An 18523-nucleotide genomic window follows, 5' to 3' on the forward strand; every position below is an offset into this window, starting at 1 on the left:
GAGTGGAGAGTGTGTGTGTGTCTGCACATAAATGAAATTTGCACTGTGCGTATTCAGCCTATAATTGTTTGAGCTTGTGTGTATGTGTGTGTGTGTGTGTGTGTGTTAATTTGAGCATTCACGCTGCAGATTCCTCTTCTCCTGATTTTACCTCTATTAACATAACGTCAGCCCGCTCCCCTTTTCTATGTGCAAACAGTGCAGCCTAACACACCTCCTGCCTCCGGAGGGGGAGGCTCAAAATAACAGCACAAACAGGTGAGGATGTAGTGAATGGGAGGTGCTGCAGTATGGAGATTTTTTTTTTTTAAGGACATTCGTAAAGGAAACAGTTGTACGTTTGTGCTGCTTTAACGACCTCCTCAGGGACGATTGTTTTAACTGTCTGGTTGCTGCCTGAGACTGTAAATGCTCTTTAAAGTACTGTAGCTCACTGTACAACATCTCTCTGCTGATGCCAAGGCAGAAACTGGGTCATATCGATCGTCTGCATGTTTGATTGAACGTGTGGTCGGCACACACAGCTGAAAACTCTGCAGTTCACAGAGAAGTTGTTCTTTGTGGGTGATATTTCTTCTGCAGCAGCTGCCAGGATAAGCCTGGGTTTGTTTAAACCTTTCTTTTTGCTGGGAGTTCTCTATTAGTGTGAGATGGATTGAATCGTATTAGCCTTGCTTTGTCTCATGGGCTGCAGAATCTGCCTCCTAGATGTGTCTTTTGTCCAAAGAGTCACCATTTGGAAAAGATGATTGGTCAGAGTTGATGCATCTGCTACGGTCTGCTGTTGAAATTGAAAGTGAGAGAAATTGGATGGTATGTGTCTCTTCCACAGTGATGGTGATAAATAGGAAATCCAAATAGAATCAAGTGAATTGAATCATCAAACCCCCCTGGAGCCCTTTGTGAGGGAGCTGTGGTGTTAACAGATTCTGCTTTGAGAACCATGGGTCTGATGACAACGTGCTACATTATACATGATCTGATGACACAGCTCACTGATTTTGTTTTGTTGTTAACTTTACTTACTGACGGGGTGTAACAGCTCTGTGTTTGGATGAATTTCCAAGTGCAGATGTTACGGATGAGAATAGGTCGTTTTGCAGGTAACTGCTCATGCACCATCAATGGCATGCAGAGACTTTTACAGATGGGTAAGAAGAGTGGGTGAACCAACTGCATTCCAGTTCCTCATCATCTGTGACAACAGTGTGGCAGTACACATACACAAACGGCCAAAAAAAGATTGAGCATCTTAAAAAGCTGAATATTGTGAAGTTTGTCAAAGAGGTCAACTTTCATGCTCATTGAAGGTAAAGTAAATGGGTCAATGGTCTGTACTGGTCTGGGGTGCTGTATCACCTACAGTGACAGACGTCATGAGGAAATATGAAAATTGCCTAATCCCCTGCAAACTAGCACTTGTCAACAGAGGGGAGGAAAAACTCCCTTTTAACAGGAAGAAGCCCCCATCAGAGCCATGCTCAGGGAGGCTGAACATGCCATTTGCCCTTTCCACAGTTCAGGGATGAGGGTAAAAGAGGAGCATAGAAAGAATGCTAGAGAAGGGTTTCGTGGGAAATCCCACCTTTCAAGTATTCAGATCTCTCAAGCGCCACCTGCTGTGCCTCTGGCTGAATTGCAGACAATTTAATTGAAATCAATAGCAAGTGGATTGACTGTCCTACATCGACTCCTGCTACCCTCCTCTCAGTTCCAGCCTTTGTCAATTCAATTCAATTCAATTCAATTCAATTTTATTTATATAGCGCCAAATCACAACAAATGTCGCCTCAAGGCGCTTCATAGATACAGAGAAAAGCCCAACAATCATATGACCCCCTATGAGCAAGCACTTTGGCGACAGTGGGAAGGAAAAACTCCCTTTTAACAGGAAGAAACCTCCGGCAGAACCAGGCTCAGGGAGGGGCGGCCATCTGCTGCGACCGGTTGGGGTGAGAGAAGGAAGACAGGATAAAAGACATGCTGTGGAAGAGAGACAGAGATTAATAACAGATACGATTCAAGATGTCAGCATGACATAAACGCTCCCAGAAAAAATGATAGAGATTTAACAGCTGATAGTCAAACTAGCTTCCAAAGACAATTACCAAGTGCAGCCAGAGGGGGGCAGTAAATTTCAGGATAGATGTAATCGGGCAATATGAGATCTGTTTTGGTCCGAAATGCTGGTCTGAGCTGTAAGGACAGAAATTGTTTTCACTTTAGTATCATTTTAATTGATGTCTGTTTTTATATTTGCTTGTATAAGACACGCTATTTTCTTGTTGGGAAGAAAGATTTTCACCATCGCTGTCTTTAGTTAAACACTTGTCTTTCACAAGTCATTAGCCAGTGAGCATACCATGATTAATCCTCCATTTCTGACTGTAATGGGGGCCATAATCTACTAAATGAATATCACGTTGCATGCGGTGTGACTTGAAACTAGCAACAGAAGCCATGAACTCATCAGGCCAGCAAGGATCGTTTTACCATAAACTTCCAAACAGCTGATCTTCTGTTTGCCAACAGAGGAGTCACGCAGGTTTAGTAGAATGCAGGTTTAAGACACCTCCACACTGGCTTCTTTGACTTTTAAGAGCTGAATGTTACATCCATCTATTCAGTCTATACACTGAGGTTAAGACATGAACCATGTAGTGCTGATCCAGTTGAGTTAAAGAATGTAATGATAATCGAATGAACAGATGGATGTCCTTTAATAGGACTGAAGATATTTTAAGCTTTTAATCAACCAGGTGTGTTTTTCCGCAATTTGTTTGTTATTACTTATTACTATCAACTTCTCTGATTTTCCCTCCAGCTTCAATTTGTAACACAGTGGCAGCTTTTTTCATCACTTTTAATAACAACAACAACAATAATAATAATAATAATAATAATAATAATAATAATAATAATAATAATAATGTATACTTTATTGATCCCCGTGGGGAAATTCCTCTCTGCATTTAACCCATTCACTCAGTGAAGCAGAGTGAATATGACCTTTGTTTGGTGTGTGCGTGCGTGCATTACATGAGCCCTTACTCTAGACTTTTTCTGATTAAAGACTCCAGGGACTCGAGTAAGTCACACTCACAGCATGCTGCCTCTAATCCATCCTAACCTCCTTCAAACTGTCTTTTGGGCTGAGTAGAAATGAACATGACTTTTTATAGCAGACAACTGCGCTTTGGGCCTGGGGGTCATGTTCTCTGCTTGATTTGCACTCTGCCTCACTCACCTGAATCATGAGAGGAGGTGTGATGCTGCTTTTGCAAACACAGAGGGAAACCAGGTTAGTTCAAAGCTTGGTGTTCGGCTTTCACTCTCGCTTTGCAGTGGTTGTATATGAGCAATCCATCCTGCCGCGACACACTGCATCAGTCAGGTGTGTCGTGCATTTCCTTGCTTTTCTCTTTAGTGCACACTGCAGACCTGTGATGGAAGGCTTGGATCAAAGTAGAGATAAAATGAGTGAATGTGGAAGCAAAAGGAGGAGAAACAGGAAGGAAGGGACTGAGAGCAGAACTGCCAGGGCTGATGAGAGAGACAAGGACAGCGATTGACTGAGGAAAGGAAACCTGTGTGTGTGTGCGTGCATGTGTGTGTGTGTGTGTGTGTGTGTGTGTGTGTGAGAGAGAGAGAGAGAGATCCAAGCACGGTCTTGCCTGCTACCACCACATTTCCTAGAATTGAGCAAACAGGCTATTAAAGAGATGGCACAACAAGAACAGTGAGAGCCAGCTTGTGTAATGTTAAGTGTGTGAAAGAAGAGCTGCACATGAATACACATACATGTGGTTTATTGATTCAGCAGCCAGTATATTGCTTTTAGAGAAACACTTTCTAATTAAAGCTGCTAACAGGTCTGTGAGTGCATACATTGTTAAATACAGCTAACTCCAGGCGGAGCAGAGCCTCTAACCCACTTAGTGCAGACAGATCACAGATGGGGTTTTTTTTCCTTCGAAGCATTTCTCATTGCTCTTCTTAAGTCGGCCGTCATCTCTTTAATAAGAGAAGGCTGATTCAGAGAGCTGAGGGTTCAAATCAAAACCCTCAGCTCCTCTTATCTGTTATGGGGGTGGGTTGGGAGCAGGCGCGAGGGCTTCGCCGCGCCGCTTTCCAGCAGCAGTGCTATGATACCTGGGTAATTGCTGTATAGGGTTTACACACATCAGTGAGCAGTAACTAGGCAACTGGCCAGCCTGCCGCTGAAAGAGACAGAGACTTTCTTTCAGAGTCACGGGTCTGTCTGTTATAATCGACTCATTTCGCTGAAGAAACAGAGCAGGGACTCTGCAGTGTGTCTGCTTATAAGAGACCTGAAAGGACGGGAGACAAGATCACAGCCTAATGGCATGGAACAGGAAAGGGTTCACAGTTATTGGTTATTTGAGCTGGTGTGCTGCTCACAGGTGTTTTCAATTTGATAAAACTTTTAACACAAAATATATCGGCATGATGGAAAACTACTAATTAGTTATCATGGTTTGTGTGTAGCTTGTATTGTGTATTTACACGACTTCTAAGACTGACTTGAACCATAAATGCAGTATTTGAATTGAGAATATTAGTGCGTAGGACACAGATAAATGTCCTAAGGCCCTAAGTGATGTTTACAGCTTGAGACAGTCTATAGTGCAAACAACAATACATTAGTTAAAGCTGGAAGAAGCAATAGTAGTCAGTATGTGTTATCAGAGGTTTACATCCACTCATGCCCACTCATCATGGGCATGAATGTCACAGTAATTTTGGGCTTCCTGGAGCTGATTGTACTACATGATGATTGCACATGCCCATAATGAGTGTATGTAACCTGCTGGCCATAATTGTTTATAAAAGCATCCGTAGGGGTTATTATGCATTTAATTTAATTTGTAAGACTTATATTCACTCTAAATACACAAACTTTTATGAAGTCCAGCAATCGCTCTCCTTTAAAATTTGGTTTGATCGTTATTTTTAGAGGCAAATATCTGTCTTAAAGGCTGTTTGATGCTCTGGGACCGAGTTGAGCGACGAGACTGAACGAACAGTTACATTATAGCCTATAGAGCAGAGTGGAACAGCAGTGTCATGGTAATATAAAAATGCTTTTCTGTGCTGCCAAAGTCTACCAGTTCAAAGTAAAGTACGTTATTATAATACAGACCATGCTAACTGCTCACAAAGCTGATTACGAGTCAGTACAGTTATTATTAACTTTGTAATCTAAAAGAAGCCAAAGACCTGACATTAACATAGCTCTGTGTGGTGATTACGGTGCCTGCATGGGACAGTTTTTTATGTGTGTTTGTCAAATTGTCTTTTTCAGCAGCCCACCACACAGTAATCTCATTACACTGTTTTTAAAGACAATAAGATGATCTAATCTGCTGGCAACCACAGAGCAGCAGCAGGCCAGGATCCACCCATAAACTAGTCTAGCCTCCCACTCTGTATTTGAGCTTTGTTTACACTGGAGGAGCTTTGAACTGATGTGCAAAGCAACTTAATCTTCTAAACCTATATTATGTAATTAAATGACCCCACTCTACAGGTGTCAGTTTTGTATTGCAATGCATTGTTTTGTTTTGTTTGTGATGGCAGTGAATGCAACGTCGTGTTATTATTTCCTTGGACGTTACGTTATCACGGTTAGCTAATAGAATTTCTTTGAGCAATTAGAGACGGATGCCTCCTGCTTCCATAATCATTATCTAGAACCAGTATTTTTATAATTCCACTGGTGTGTTTGTCCCTGAGTGGCACCTTTATTAGTATGCATAGATATTTGACCCATCATCAGGATGACTCAAGTTAATCACGACTCTCATCGTGTAATTCCCTCAGTAGTCACTGGAGACCACATCACAGCTAAGAGGAGACGTGGATTTGGCCTTAAAGTTATTGGCTGACAAGAAACTGATGACTCATAATGAATACTAATGAGTGTATCTGCTAGATGTGCAAGCTACTGCATGCAAATATGTTGATCATGACATAACTTAATCGTCTAATGTCGACCTCATGTTGTGTTAACAGCTCATTGTGCTGCCACCTGGTCAATAAAATCGGTGTATGCAGCTTTACTTTACGCTGAGTCAGACCTCACGAATCAAGTCGCACTGCATCGTAAAGACTGACATGCCTCGCTGTCCTCACATCATACAGCAAACACACTCTCCCAAAAGCTGCGATCTCTCCCTCTCACGTCGGTGCCGCTGCTTCCCTGCGTCGCTGTTGGCTGTCCCCAGCATTCGCATGTCTACTTATCATCACTCCCTAATTTGATGTTAAAGGAGCTTGCAAAGAAAAGCGTCTGGACTTCTTTAAGTTACTTGAAGACGTTTCACCTCTCATCCGAGAAGCTTCTTCAGTTCTAAGGTCAAATGGTGGAGAGTCCCAGATATAACCCTAGTGGGAGTGTCCCCCCACAGAGGGACAAAAGGACCCCTGATGATCCTCTAATCGCCTGAGCCAAGGTGTGAAACTGGGTGTGGGTCCCAATCAGCCAGAGTTTTGGGTGAGTTCATTGTGAAACCTGGCCCCACCTTATCATGCGAATTCCTGAGGTCAGATGGCCCAGGATGTGAGTGGGCGTTAAGGCGTCTGGGAAGGGATCTCAAAACTGGATTATAGATGGCAGACAGTTGGTGTCGTAAACCACCGCCTCTGTTCAAAGATGGTCGCTCACAGTGGACATAGATGGCTTCTTTCACTCCTCTTTCAAACCATCTGTCCTCTCTGTCCAAAATGTGAACATTGGCATCCTCAAAGAGTGTCCTTTATCCTTAAGATGCAGATGGACTGCTGAGTCTTGTCCTGTGGAGGTCGCTCTTCTATGTTGTGCCATGCGCTTGTGAAGTGGCTGTTTGGTCTCTCCAATGTAGAGGTCTGGGCATTCCTCGCTGCACTGTACGGCATACACCACATTGTTAAGTCTGTGTTTTGGCGTTTTGTCTTTCGGGTGAACCAGTTTTTGTCTGAGCGTGTTGCTGGGTCTGAAATGCACCGGGATGTCATGCTTGGAGAAAACCCTCCTGAGTTTTTCTGATACACCGGCTACATAGGGGATGACAATGTTGCTGCGCCTGTCCTTCTTATCCTCCCTCGCTGGTGTCTGATCTTCTTTTCTGTGCCTCTTTGCTGACTTTAAGAACGCCCATTTAGGATAGCCGCACGTTTTGAGTGCTTCCTTTACATGTGTGTGTTCCTTCTTTTTTTTCCCTAATTTGATATACAATATTTTTGGTGAGTGATGAGCTCACAGCATAAAAACCAAACTTTTGTATTCAAACTACATGCTGGTGCATTCCTGTTTCCTGACTGAATAAAGTTGATTAAAAAAAAATATTTAAATACATTTATTATTCTTGTTGTGTATATCAAGAAGCAAAAGCAGGGTTTCTCCTGCAGACAAAAAAATTGCGACACAATTTTTTGTTTGTTTGTTCCACATGTTCTCATTCATTTTTCTCAACATTCTACACACAATACACAATAATGACAAAGTGAAATAAAATGCTGAAATGTATTAAAAATCACAACATAACATGCAGATAAATATTCACAGCTTTTGCTTCACTGCTTTGAAGCATGTAGGATGAATTGTTCAGAAGACTTTAAGGCAACATGTAGTGAAAACACAGTACGGCAGCTAGCTGTTAGAAGCGTTCTGCTCAGATCACGTATGGAAAGGCAGTTTTTCTGTTTGTGTCTCATCAGTAAGATTGACGGTGGATTGAAATGCAGTCAGTTCCATGCTAACAGCAAAATGTACTAAATGATTTGAGCATTAGCGCGGTGGCTGAGGTAACATTAGCAATAAATCTGGGCAATATGGCCAAGAATTCACAATTTCTTTTTTTTTTCCTCATTACATAAACGCAACAAAAGAATGAATTCCAAAGTAGTCAAAGAGGGAAGTGGCTTTGCATGATTCATAGTTCAAAACAATTCTTACTTTTCTTTTGTTAGGTGGCCACTCAGCTATTTTGCTCCTCTTCCTTTAAGGTTTGGTACCGGGCCGCGAGAGTTGAGGCTCAGGTGTGAAATGTATGGTTTTCAGGGTTTTTATCGGTTTTCAGCGTTATTTTGTTATCGTTTTTATCGTTAACTCGGTGTCCCTGGGTCTTTTCACATGTGTTATGAATAAATCTTCTTTTTTCGGTACCGGTACTAGTTTTATTTTGTTGTATTTATCCGTGACACCTTAAAGGCCGGTCCATGAAAATATTGTCGGGCATAAACCGGTCCGTGGCGCAAAAAAGGTTGGAGACCGCTGCTTTACAGGACAGCCTCTCGCCCAGGCCTGCTGTGAGTTATTAGTCAAGAAATGGCTATTAGGTCTGCTTTAATTAAAACTGTACACCCTTCCAGAATAAGTAGGATAGCAAACCAACAGTAAAATCCACCTGTTATCTTTTCATTTAATACAAAGAATACACCAGGAGGCTATAGAAAAACCACAAGATTTTTTTGACTTGGCGTGGTATTCTTGGAATCCATTTCTTTTATTCTCTTAGTAAGTTCAAGTTGTGTCACTGAATAGCACGTCAAAGAAAATACCAGAGTCAGTGACATTCACCAACACCTTTGTTAGATACACCTCTTCAAATTCTTGTTAACACAAATATCTAATCAGCTAATCATACGACAGAAAGGTATGCAGACATGTAGACTTTCCACTGGTCAAAGTGGTCAAACTAAGCATGGTTGTGGGAGTCAGATGGGCCACTCTGAGTGTTTCAGAAACTGTTGATCTGAGCGGCAGCTCTCACAGCCATCTCTGTGGTTTACAGAGAATGGTCAGAAAAAGAGAAAATATCCAATCAGCAGCAGTTCTCCAGCTGAAAATGATTTGTTCTTGTCAGAGTCAGAGGAGAATAGCTAGACTGCTTCACGTTGGCAAAAGTACCCGTGATTTAACAACCAAGGTGTAACTAACAAAGTGACCTGTAAGTATGCACTCCATGTTCTCTGTGTATTTTTGCCTGAGCGCCTCAAACAAAGCAAACTTTATAGTAAACCCAGACAGCTCATATCACTCTGCTCATATCTTGATTTGATGCGAGATAATAACAGGTCTAATTAGTTGGTCTTTGTTTGGAGGAGTGTCCAGGTGTTCCTCTTTACGTAGGGCTACACAGTATGAAGCTGTATATCAAATACTTGTTCTTCAAATAGGAAATGGCAAACCTGTAATACCCAGAGTTTGTCTTTATAGATTTTTTTTTAAAATTTTAGAACATTTCTCAGCTGTAGTAACATTTCTGTTCGCCCTACATTTATTTACTTGATGAAGGAGAACATCAGCCTTTGCTGGTGTAATGTAATCAGCGTAGCAATGATGATACAAATAGTTTTCATACTGAGCATTTGAAGTTCAGTCACATCCATTGTGTCAGACAAAGCAGAATTTATTGTCAGGCTCAAATGTTTCACAAGTTACCTTCTTCCAACCTTCACCGAGTGTCCTCTGTCTTTAGTCTAACCTTGGGCTGTTGAACACACACAAATATAAATTAGCCTCGAATAGCATTAGCAATTCGCTAAGAGCTGGACTGTTTATTCTGCACTTTCAATCAATGTAACAAACCACTGAGGTCAGGGATTTCTGAGCATGTTCTGGCTGTTAATTATTGGAGCTGCTGTGCTGACTGGAATGGCAAAATGTCTTAGTTTATGCAACTTCAAGCTCACAGTGTTCCAAGTGGCATCAATCAGAGCATAATCTGGGGTCATATTATGTCCAACTAGGCAAGATAAATTATTTTACCATCCTCAGTGAAAGCTAGTGTTAGCGTGGGAATATATGTAATTCCATTGTCATTCATCTTACTCAAATCACTTGGTTTGATAACCCTGAAAGCCATTCCTGTGGAGCAGTGCACCTTGATATCTGCTCTTGCTCTCACGCCATTTGTTCCATCTACTGTAGCATAAGTCAATTACTGTGATGAGGAAAAGGGTGCTGAATCAAAGAAGCTGATGGCGGCTGGCCGTGCTCCAGATGGACTGGCGCGTGTGTGTGTGTGTGTGTGTGTGTGTGTCATCATCTTTATGGGAAAACGCATATTCTGCTGATTCAGAAGTGTGCAGTTTGCTGTATTTGATTACTCGAGGTCTGACAGAGAGAAACTGAGATCTGTGGACCCAGTTAAGACTTTTACAAGCACAAAGTGTTCTTCATAACAGATTAAGCAACCTTCTGGGTTACTTGGGTCTGTATGTATCCTAATATGCAATGCACATGAAATATGTTTTTAATTTTTCTGCTCAAAAGGTTTGGGTAGCACGAAAGTTTCATATTATGAATATTCATCAAAAGTTACTCTAAAATCATGTCATATAGACACAGACACAATTTTTGTACTCAAAATTGCATTTTTGTCTTGTTAACTTTCCACGAAATATCTTCCTTGCAGAATTTTGGCGTTCTAGCTGTCAGATCTGTTCCAAACGGGAACGTGTCGACGGTTACTGTTTCCTTTCAGAGTCATTGTTAGAAGGCAGAGTCAAAGCTGCCTGTGCTGGGGTTTTTTCATTCTCATTCAGCTTCAAGGACACGTAGCGGGGCTGTCTGTCTCACTCTGACGTTCAGTCACTCCCCTTCTCCTCTTCTGTCCTCTGTCATTTTACAAAAGTGTGTCCCGTGAAGGACACCAATCTTTAAAAACGGTAATCAGGTTATGTTGATGTATCTTTCAAACCATGCTCTCCTTCCTCTGTTCGGAACTAAAAGGATGTAAATAAAACGCTGACCCTGAACTTCTTAATCCCTATGATGTGATTGTCTGTCTGTGATTTCAGCATGTACTGCTGGGCTTCAAGTTCATTCTGACCTTCCTCATCCAAGATGTTCCCAAACACATCCAGGACAAACTGGCCCGTCTGGAGTTTGAATCATTGGAGGCCCTCAAGAAGAAGGTAAAGTCTGACTCTGCTCTTACTTTCTTTACTTTGTTACCACTCAGCAAGTTGCTACCTGTCCTCTGACATTGGTTGACAACAATAAAAGGCTGATGGGGCAATGTCATAACCAGTGTTGGTCAAGTTACTTGAAAAAAGCTTCCCCCCAAAAGTAATCCTTTAACTTTACTGATTACTTATTTATAGAAAGTAATTAGTTACTTAATTACTTTTTAAAAACATGATTTACAACCTGAATAGGTAATAAAGCGATAGATCTTTCAGCCCAGTTCTACTTTTTCTGAATAATCCATCATATAAAATGTAATCAAATAGAAAAGTCTCTTTTTAAAACTTGTTTTATTCGTTTTAATCTTTTAACTTTATGCATCAAGCAAAAATTTAATTATATGCAACATTCTCTGACTGGAAGAAATTTGTTTAACATTTAAACAAACATTCTGCACATTCCAGCATAAAAAAATAAAATAAAATACTTTATTGTGTTTACACTCACTCTTGCACGTAAAACACAGCAGAAAATAAATAAAATCAAAGACTCAGTGGTCCTGTTGCTCTATTTTCACCTGTTTAGCAGGAGTGGGGCAGGCGGAGGTTTGCCCTGGTGCAGGTGTGTCGCAGCCATCATGTCAGTGGAAGGATCCGGCAGTTTCTCTGTGAATTTCACATTCCCGTGGCAGCGCACTCGGTGCTTGCGCGGAAGTTTTTTTTGGCTGTAAAAATAAGTTTTCTTCCCATGCTGTGAACAGCAGACACTAATGTTTTAGTGTAAACTCAAACTCAAAGTAAGATCAGTACTTCCACACTTTAAACGCTGCACGCTCATACTCTCTGCCGCACTCGATATATGATCCATTGTTGATCTGCACACAGCTGTTGCCACGAACGTCGCACTCGCTTACGTCACTGTCATGAGACACTCTCGCAAAAAAATCACGGTTTTAGTAACGCAGTAACGCAGCGTGCTCACGGGAAAGTAACGGTAATCTAATTACCTTTTTTGAAATGGTAATCCCTTACTCTACTCGTTACTTGAAAAAAGTAATCGGATTACGGTAATGCGTTACTGTTCACCTCTGGTCATAACCCTACCGGGCAGGCAGGCAACATGAACACCAAAGTTTATGAACATGATAACTTCACAACGAAATGATATAGGATTTTCAATTTGATACCGTTGGTATAGCAACTAGAAATTTTGGATGAGTTTGCCTCGACCTCAAGGCCAAAGTCAGAGGTCGTGTTTTCTGAAAGTCTTGTGAATGTGATAACTTGGGAATGAAACAATGTAGGATTTTGAAATTGACACCATAGGTTTATCTACTATGAGGCTGAGGGGTACTATGAGCCACACGGCATTTTCTTTTCACTTTGCTTAGTGGGAGGAGTCCTCATCACCAGAGGACTCTGTTTGTAGTAAATGGTGTCAGCAAGAAACACAAAGAACAGTTTCCCATCTGAGAACAAGAAGTGATCTGAACTTGATTTTACCAATACATAAAGTAAAGTTGTTGTTGTTGTCAGCTGGCTCAGTCCATCCCTAATGGACCGATCCAACCTTTTTCCGAGTTCTGATCTGATAAACTACCTTTGCTGTGGGTAGAAGGAGAGTGAAAGTAAACAAGCAAGTGAGGAAACATCTTTATCAGATCTTTTCAGTCCTGCAGGCTCACTTTGAAGATATTTCACACACAATGCATTTACTACTATACCAACAACTTCTGTCTGGAGGTTTGCAAACATTTTTTACATCACTTGAAGATGGTCAGACTGCTCAAATTCTGTGCTTAGCTTCCTTCATCCTACATTTGATCTCCTGCTAGCTGCTGTTGTTGTGTGAATAAGTAAACCCAGAATAACACAGAGCAGGATTTCTTTCTTTGCACTGTGCATCGACTTATTGTCACTGATATTCGATCCAGCCTTTTGGATCAGTGTCAGATTTATATCCAATCCAAATATCAAAGTATCCCTAATAAGGCCTGGAAGTTTGAGGGTTCTGCACAGTATCTTAGCTATTCCCAGGACTGCACTCTGCATTCTAGACAGAGACCTCTTATGTAATCTCTAGGGGTGCAACGATACTCGTATCGATATTGAACCGTTCGATACAGTGCTTTCGGTTCGGTACGCATGTGTATCGAACAATACAAATTTTTAAATTTATTTTATCAACTTTCCTTCTGACGATGCTGTCTGTGTTGAGCGCTCAGTGGATCTGCGCTCGACAGTGCAGCCTAGGCGGAGTAGTTGAACGCAGATTCACTGAGCGCAGGGCAAGCTAGCGAGACAGAAGTTAAGCTCTCGTTGCAACATGGCAAATTGAACCTCCCCCACCCTAATTCAGATCTGGCGTTTGGAACTATTTTGGTTTTCATGTGACGTATGACCCTGAAGGTAAGCGCGTCATGGACAAAAGTAAAACAGTATGTTGGATGTGCCAGCAATGCTCAATTACATTGGTGGGAACTACTGTGTTAGCGCAGTTAGCTCGTTAACGTGTTGACGCCGTCCAGCCCCACGCACGGGGCGATCCGCGCTAGCTCGTTAACGGAGATTTGTCGTGTTGTGGCGTTAACGTCATTTCAGATTAACGCTGACAGCACTAGTGGGAACTAGAGGTGGGAATCACCATACATCCCACGATACGATATTATCACAATACTTAACGCACGATACGATATTATTGCAATTTTTAAAAATATTTTGCGATATTCAGATTCTGTACATAAAGGTAAACTTTATCAATATTCATTTTATCTAATATCAAAGTCTCACACTCAGTCTTTCTCTCATTTCAGTTTTATTGTTGACAAACTGAACGGTTTGTATTACAGTCTAGTCCAACTTAACTGAATCAACCATCTGGTACAATTATAGCTATTCTGAACTATGCAGTTTATGAAAACTATGCAGCCCCTTCAGCAACTGAAGAATTTGAAAGTAAATTAAAACAAAATATAATTTTACATTAAATAAAAAAGCTTTAAACTTATTTTAATTTAAGACATGTTTTATTTTAATTAAGTAAACTGTCATGTTTATTGCTGCCAAAAAAAAAGTTAAACACATTTGGACAGTGAAGGAACGTCAGGATTCTTGCTCAGAAAAAGGATCAACATGCTCTGAAGTCAGAGCACAAAAACCTTTTTGTAACAAAATATCGATTTCTGCTGTCCCTGTATCGATACATTATTAGCAAACAAAATATCACGATACTACACAGTATCAATTTTTTCCCCCACCCCTAGTGGGAACACAACGAATATGCCTGGACATTTACTCCGACATCATCCTAGTGCAAAGACAAGTGGAAACAGACAAAAACAACAAGCATGCATGCTACAAACTTTACCCGAGTCATTTAGACAGCCGTTAGCACATGATTCTCCTTATGGGGACCTGATATGTTTAATATGCTGCTGAGAATATAGCCCAGAAGAAGTGTATAGTATAGCTTTTATTTTGGAAAGAGCCATTTCTCTGTAATAAACTCTCTTTTCCAAAGATGAGTGATTTCTCGATCAGATAGATTTTTTTTTATTACTTTGTTGTTTCAGCAACATTAAATTTAAAAACTGTATTTTTGAGTTAAAATATATATTTATAATTTTAATAAATGACAAATTAAAAAGGCATGAACATTTTTTTTGTATCGAAAAGATATCGAACCGTGACACCAAAGTATCGAACCGAACCGTGAATTTTGTGTATCGTTGCACCCCTAGTAATCTCTTATTGCCACTCAACCCACTTTGGACTTTACCTTCCACATTTGGTTCATTTGTTCCTTTAGTCCCATTACTATTCCACGGCCTATTTCCTCATGTTTCTTCTTCCTCATGTTGCTGTCCACTGAGTTTGCCACATCTAAACACAACTGCAGTCTTATGTACCTTGTCAACCACCATTATGTCTGATTGGTTGGCTAGAAACTGCTTGTCTGTCCCACTGGACATTAACCCTGTTCTTCTCAACCACCTTTGGTCGTGTCTCTCATCGAGAATTGAGGACTTCTAATGCATTTCACAGATGTTGCTGTACATTGCTTGGTCCACAGTTCCCAGCTTGCATCTTACATCCTGCTACTATGTGTTGGCTGGTGCTAGATTCCTGCCTCTCTGGATTTGGTGCTTGTGAGGAGTTTTCATGTCTTGACATCAGTGGCTTCAATCTTCGACCTTCGGGCATCTTTATCATGGTTCCTGTTGACCTGTGGGATACTTAGGTACTTGTAGCTGTCCTGTATGTCTGCTATTCAGCTTTCTGGTAGATCCACTCCTTCAGTCCAGTCCGAATGAGGATTGTGGTGAAGTGAATCAGTAAGTCAATGACTTGCTCACTCCTGGTATACAGCTTGGAAGTTATCCAAGGAGTCATACCGGAGGAGGCTAATGGTCACTCCAGTCTTGCTAACCACCAACGCACAAACATCCAACAGGAACAACTCAGTACATTTAGGCATGCAGGCATGGTCAAGATGACCTGCTGAAGTTCATACCAAGTACTGAATGTGACTTTAAATACAGCATGGTTATTGGTACAAGACTGGGTGGTCTGAGTATTTCAGAAACTACTGATCTACTGGGATTTCCCACATAACCATCCGTAGGGTTTGTAGAGAATGGTCCAAAAAAGAGAATATCCAGTGAGCAACATTTCTCTGGGTGATAATGCATTTTTGGTAAGTGATATTTTGTTGGCACACTTTGGGCCCCTTACTACCAATAGAGCATTGCTTAAATGCCACAACCTACCTGAGTATTATTGCTGACCATGTTCATCCCTTTATGTGACCACAGTGTACTAATCTTTTGCTGGTTTCTTGTACCAGGATAACTTGTCATATCACATCGCTCACATCATCTCAAACAGTTGACTGCACGCAGATGGCCGCCACAGTCACCAGATCCCAATTCAGTAGAATACCTTTAAATTGTGGTTGAATGTTCAGCCGACAAATCGGCAGCAACTGCATAATAGTGTCATGTCAATATAGACCAAATTATGTGGTGAATGCTTCAAGCTACCACTAAAAATTAAGACTGTTCTGAAGGGCGTCCGAGCTGGTACTAGCAAGGTATACGTAATTAAGTGTGGTAGTGTGGTTTTTAATAACACGGTCAGTGTATGTGTATGTAATGTCAAAATCCTCTAATCACTATTTATTTCTACCAGTTTGAGTGTGTATTCCTAATATGGTCATCTCAGGAACACAGCTCTGTGGATAAGCATAGAAACCCCACTTGCATGACATTTCTCATATAGTTATTTACTCAACATGCATTATGATGTGCTTGTATGTAGTAGCTGTTGTGAAGTGTCGGATGTATACAAGAGCAGAGAGCTTGTGTATATCCATAACAACGTACAGCTCCAGAGCTTCCCATTTAGCATTAAGGAGAGCTCTCAATGTCTGTCTCAGACCACTTTGCTGAAGATAAATGGTGTGCCCTATGCTAATAGTATTGATACGGCTCCACAGTAAAGCAGTGGCTTTCTGTGTGCCGCAGCTATTTGCTTGATGTGGCCTGACAGAGCTGAGTGCTTCTCTGATGAGCTGTTGGATCATCATTTCTTTCATATGGTCTTTGCTGCCCTTCAGTATGTTGCTGCTCCTCTATATATTGCTGTTTTATGGTCTGACTTATTACATACCATTTGCCAGTCTTACCAGAAGAACTTTAAAAAGAACCGCACATTATTCATACTCACTATGTAAATAGATTAGATTTCATCAGTTGTTACCACAGATATATTGGATATATAACCACATCATGCTAATGTTTGCTTCCTGACTGAATATTCCTCTTTAATTGGTCTGTTTCATGTACACACTCTCCTATTAACCAGTTATGTTGGCTTTAATTTGTGGTCTCTTGCTTCTGCAGAGACAGCTCCACGGAGGGTGAGTAGCTCACAGGCTGTGTGTGATTGTGGAGACTCTTTTGTGTTTTCACTGCCGAGCACTTGGTTGATATTTAATTACTTATAAAGTTGGCTACTCACCGTGTGTTCTAATACAGATGTTTTTGGTGTGAGTTTGTGATGTAACAAGCGGAGATGTGTGATGCTGTGATACTACAGTTAACAGTTTAATAACAGAACCACTTAATGCTCATAATCAAGGTGGAAAACAGATGCTGGTGATTCACCTGTCAGCATGAAAGAAGATTCCCGTCGTGGCATCTGAGCGAATGAATGACTCCTCAAATATGAAATGTATATTCTAGGCTTCTCCTACCTTCTTTCTATCAGCCTGACTGTCCTCAGAAAGACAGCCATTCAGACAGAATGAGAGCTAAATGAAGACGGTTTTCTGCTACTTAAGGCAAGCTGCTACATTAATGTAGTAACTCAAGTAGGCAGACATGCTGTGTCGGAGGTTGGAGGCCAATCGTGTAGGCATCTTGGGTAGAAGAAGCTACCTGAGAAATTGCATATTACAAAACAAGCAGACATTGATTCCTGTTCTCAGTCTGAAGCAGAAGTTCTGACCTGAAGCTCTAAAGCTGAAGTGGCTCTTTACGAGACTGTGTTGCACACAAATCTGATGCACATGTAACATCTATCCTCTGATGTTCCTGTAGCAGAACTCCAATTTAGATTATGAGCTGCGTAAACCGAAGTTTCATCTCAAGTGAACCATAAAAGTAAAATCATTCTGTAATAACCATATGGAACAAACATCCTTCTTTTTTCTGTAATAATTATGAAGAAGTTCAACAACATTCTAGGAATCATTTAGAAAATCAGGCAGATGTGTAATTTCAACAGTTGTATATACTCTATGGTGCAAAATCATAAGAATATTTATGCTGAGAGTTTTACAGATCCACAGAGTCTCTGTTTAGAAGTCAGGAGAACGTGTACATCCTATGTTTGCTTGTTTTTTTTTACTTGGTTTTGCTTTGTTTGGCTGTTTTTACACCCAGGTTGTTGCTATTTCACGACAAGACATCAATATATGACGAGTAGGAAGTGACACTGTTGCTATAACTCATGTGCTACTGCCGAAGGACCCCTCATGTGTAGATGTGATACACCAGTGGTTATGGCACGCTCAATGTTTGTGAGTCAGTGTGCCTTTAGTGTGGTACAGCTGGCTGAGAGCCACAGAGCTTTTTAAACTCACTTAGTGAAACGTTTTTTCCAGTGGGACAGCTGGACTAATTCACTCAAGAACCAGATCAATAAGAGAGTTCTAGGATTTATGGTTTAAGTTCATTAAATTTGAAAATCGGAAAGAAGTGTTTGATTAGACTAAAACGGAACATGAAGCTCTCTCCCTCATGCTACTCTATAGAATAATAATGTGGTGGGGTGAAATGCATTCAGACATAGAGGGTATCATAGTGTGTATGCAGCATGGACTCGTTTGGAGAACTCGTGCAAGGATCTCAGATTCCCACAGGAGATACTTGATCAGACGGATTAGCAGCTTTCTTGGCTGCACTTCTTCAGCTACATGTCACCTTGCTCTGCACCACCATCTGAACACATCAGTCACAGCAGACTGAAGGGCCGGCACAAGATCCTGCCATAGTTTAACCCTGCTGTCATTAGGAAGAGAACTGGTAGATACATGTCACACTGA

The 18523-nt window shown here is 41.0% G+C and overlaps 1 protein-coding gene and 1 long non-coding RNA gene across 2 annotated transcripts in view; both read left to right on the forward strand.

Moving 5' to 3' along the window:
- ano10a (anoctamin 10a) overlaps positions 1-18523 on the forward strand; it is a 38767-nt gene that overhangs the window by 12377 nt on the left and 7867 nt on the right. Inside the window, exons 13-14 of the mRNA XM_085178446.1 lie at positions 10807-10923; positions 16818-16834. Coding sequence (XP_085034572.1) covers positions 10807-10923; positions 16818-16834 — 134 coding nt within the window. The remainder of the gene's footprint in view (positions 1-10806; positions 10924-16817; positions 16835-18523) is intronic.
- On the forward strand, positions 1720-9227 carry LOC146507656 (uncharacterized). Its single transcript, XR_014876994.1, has 2 exons — positions 1720-8124; positions 8213-9227. It is a non-coding gene; the product is annotated as an uncharacterized LOC146507656 (long non-coding RNA).

Source organism: Neolamprologus multifasciatus, chromosome 11, assembly GCF_963576455.1.
Source record: "Neolamprologus multifasciatus chromosome 11, fNeoMul1.2, whole genome shotgun sequence".
Lineage (NCBI taxonomy): Eukaryota > Metazoa > Chordata > Actinopteri > Cichliformes > Cichlidae > Neolamprologus > Neolamprologus multifasciatus.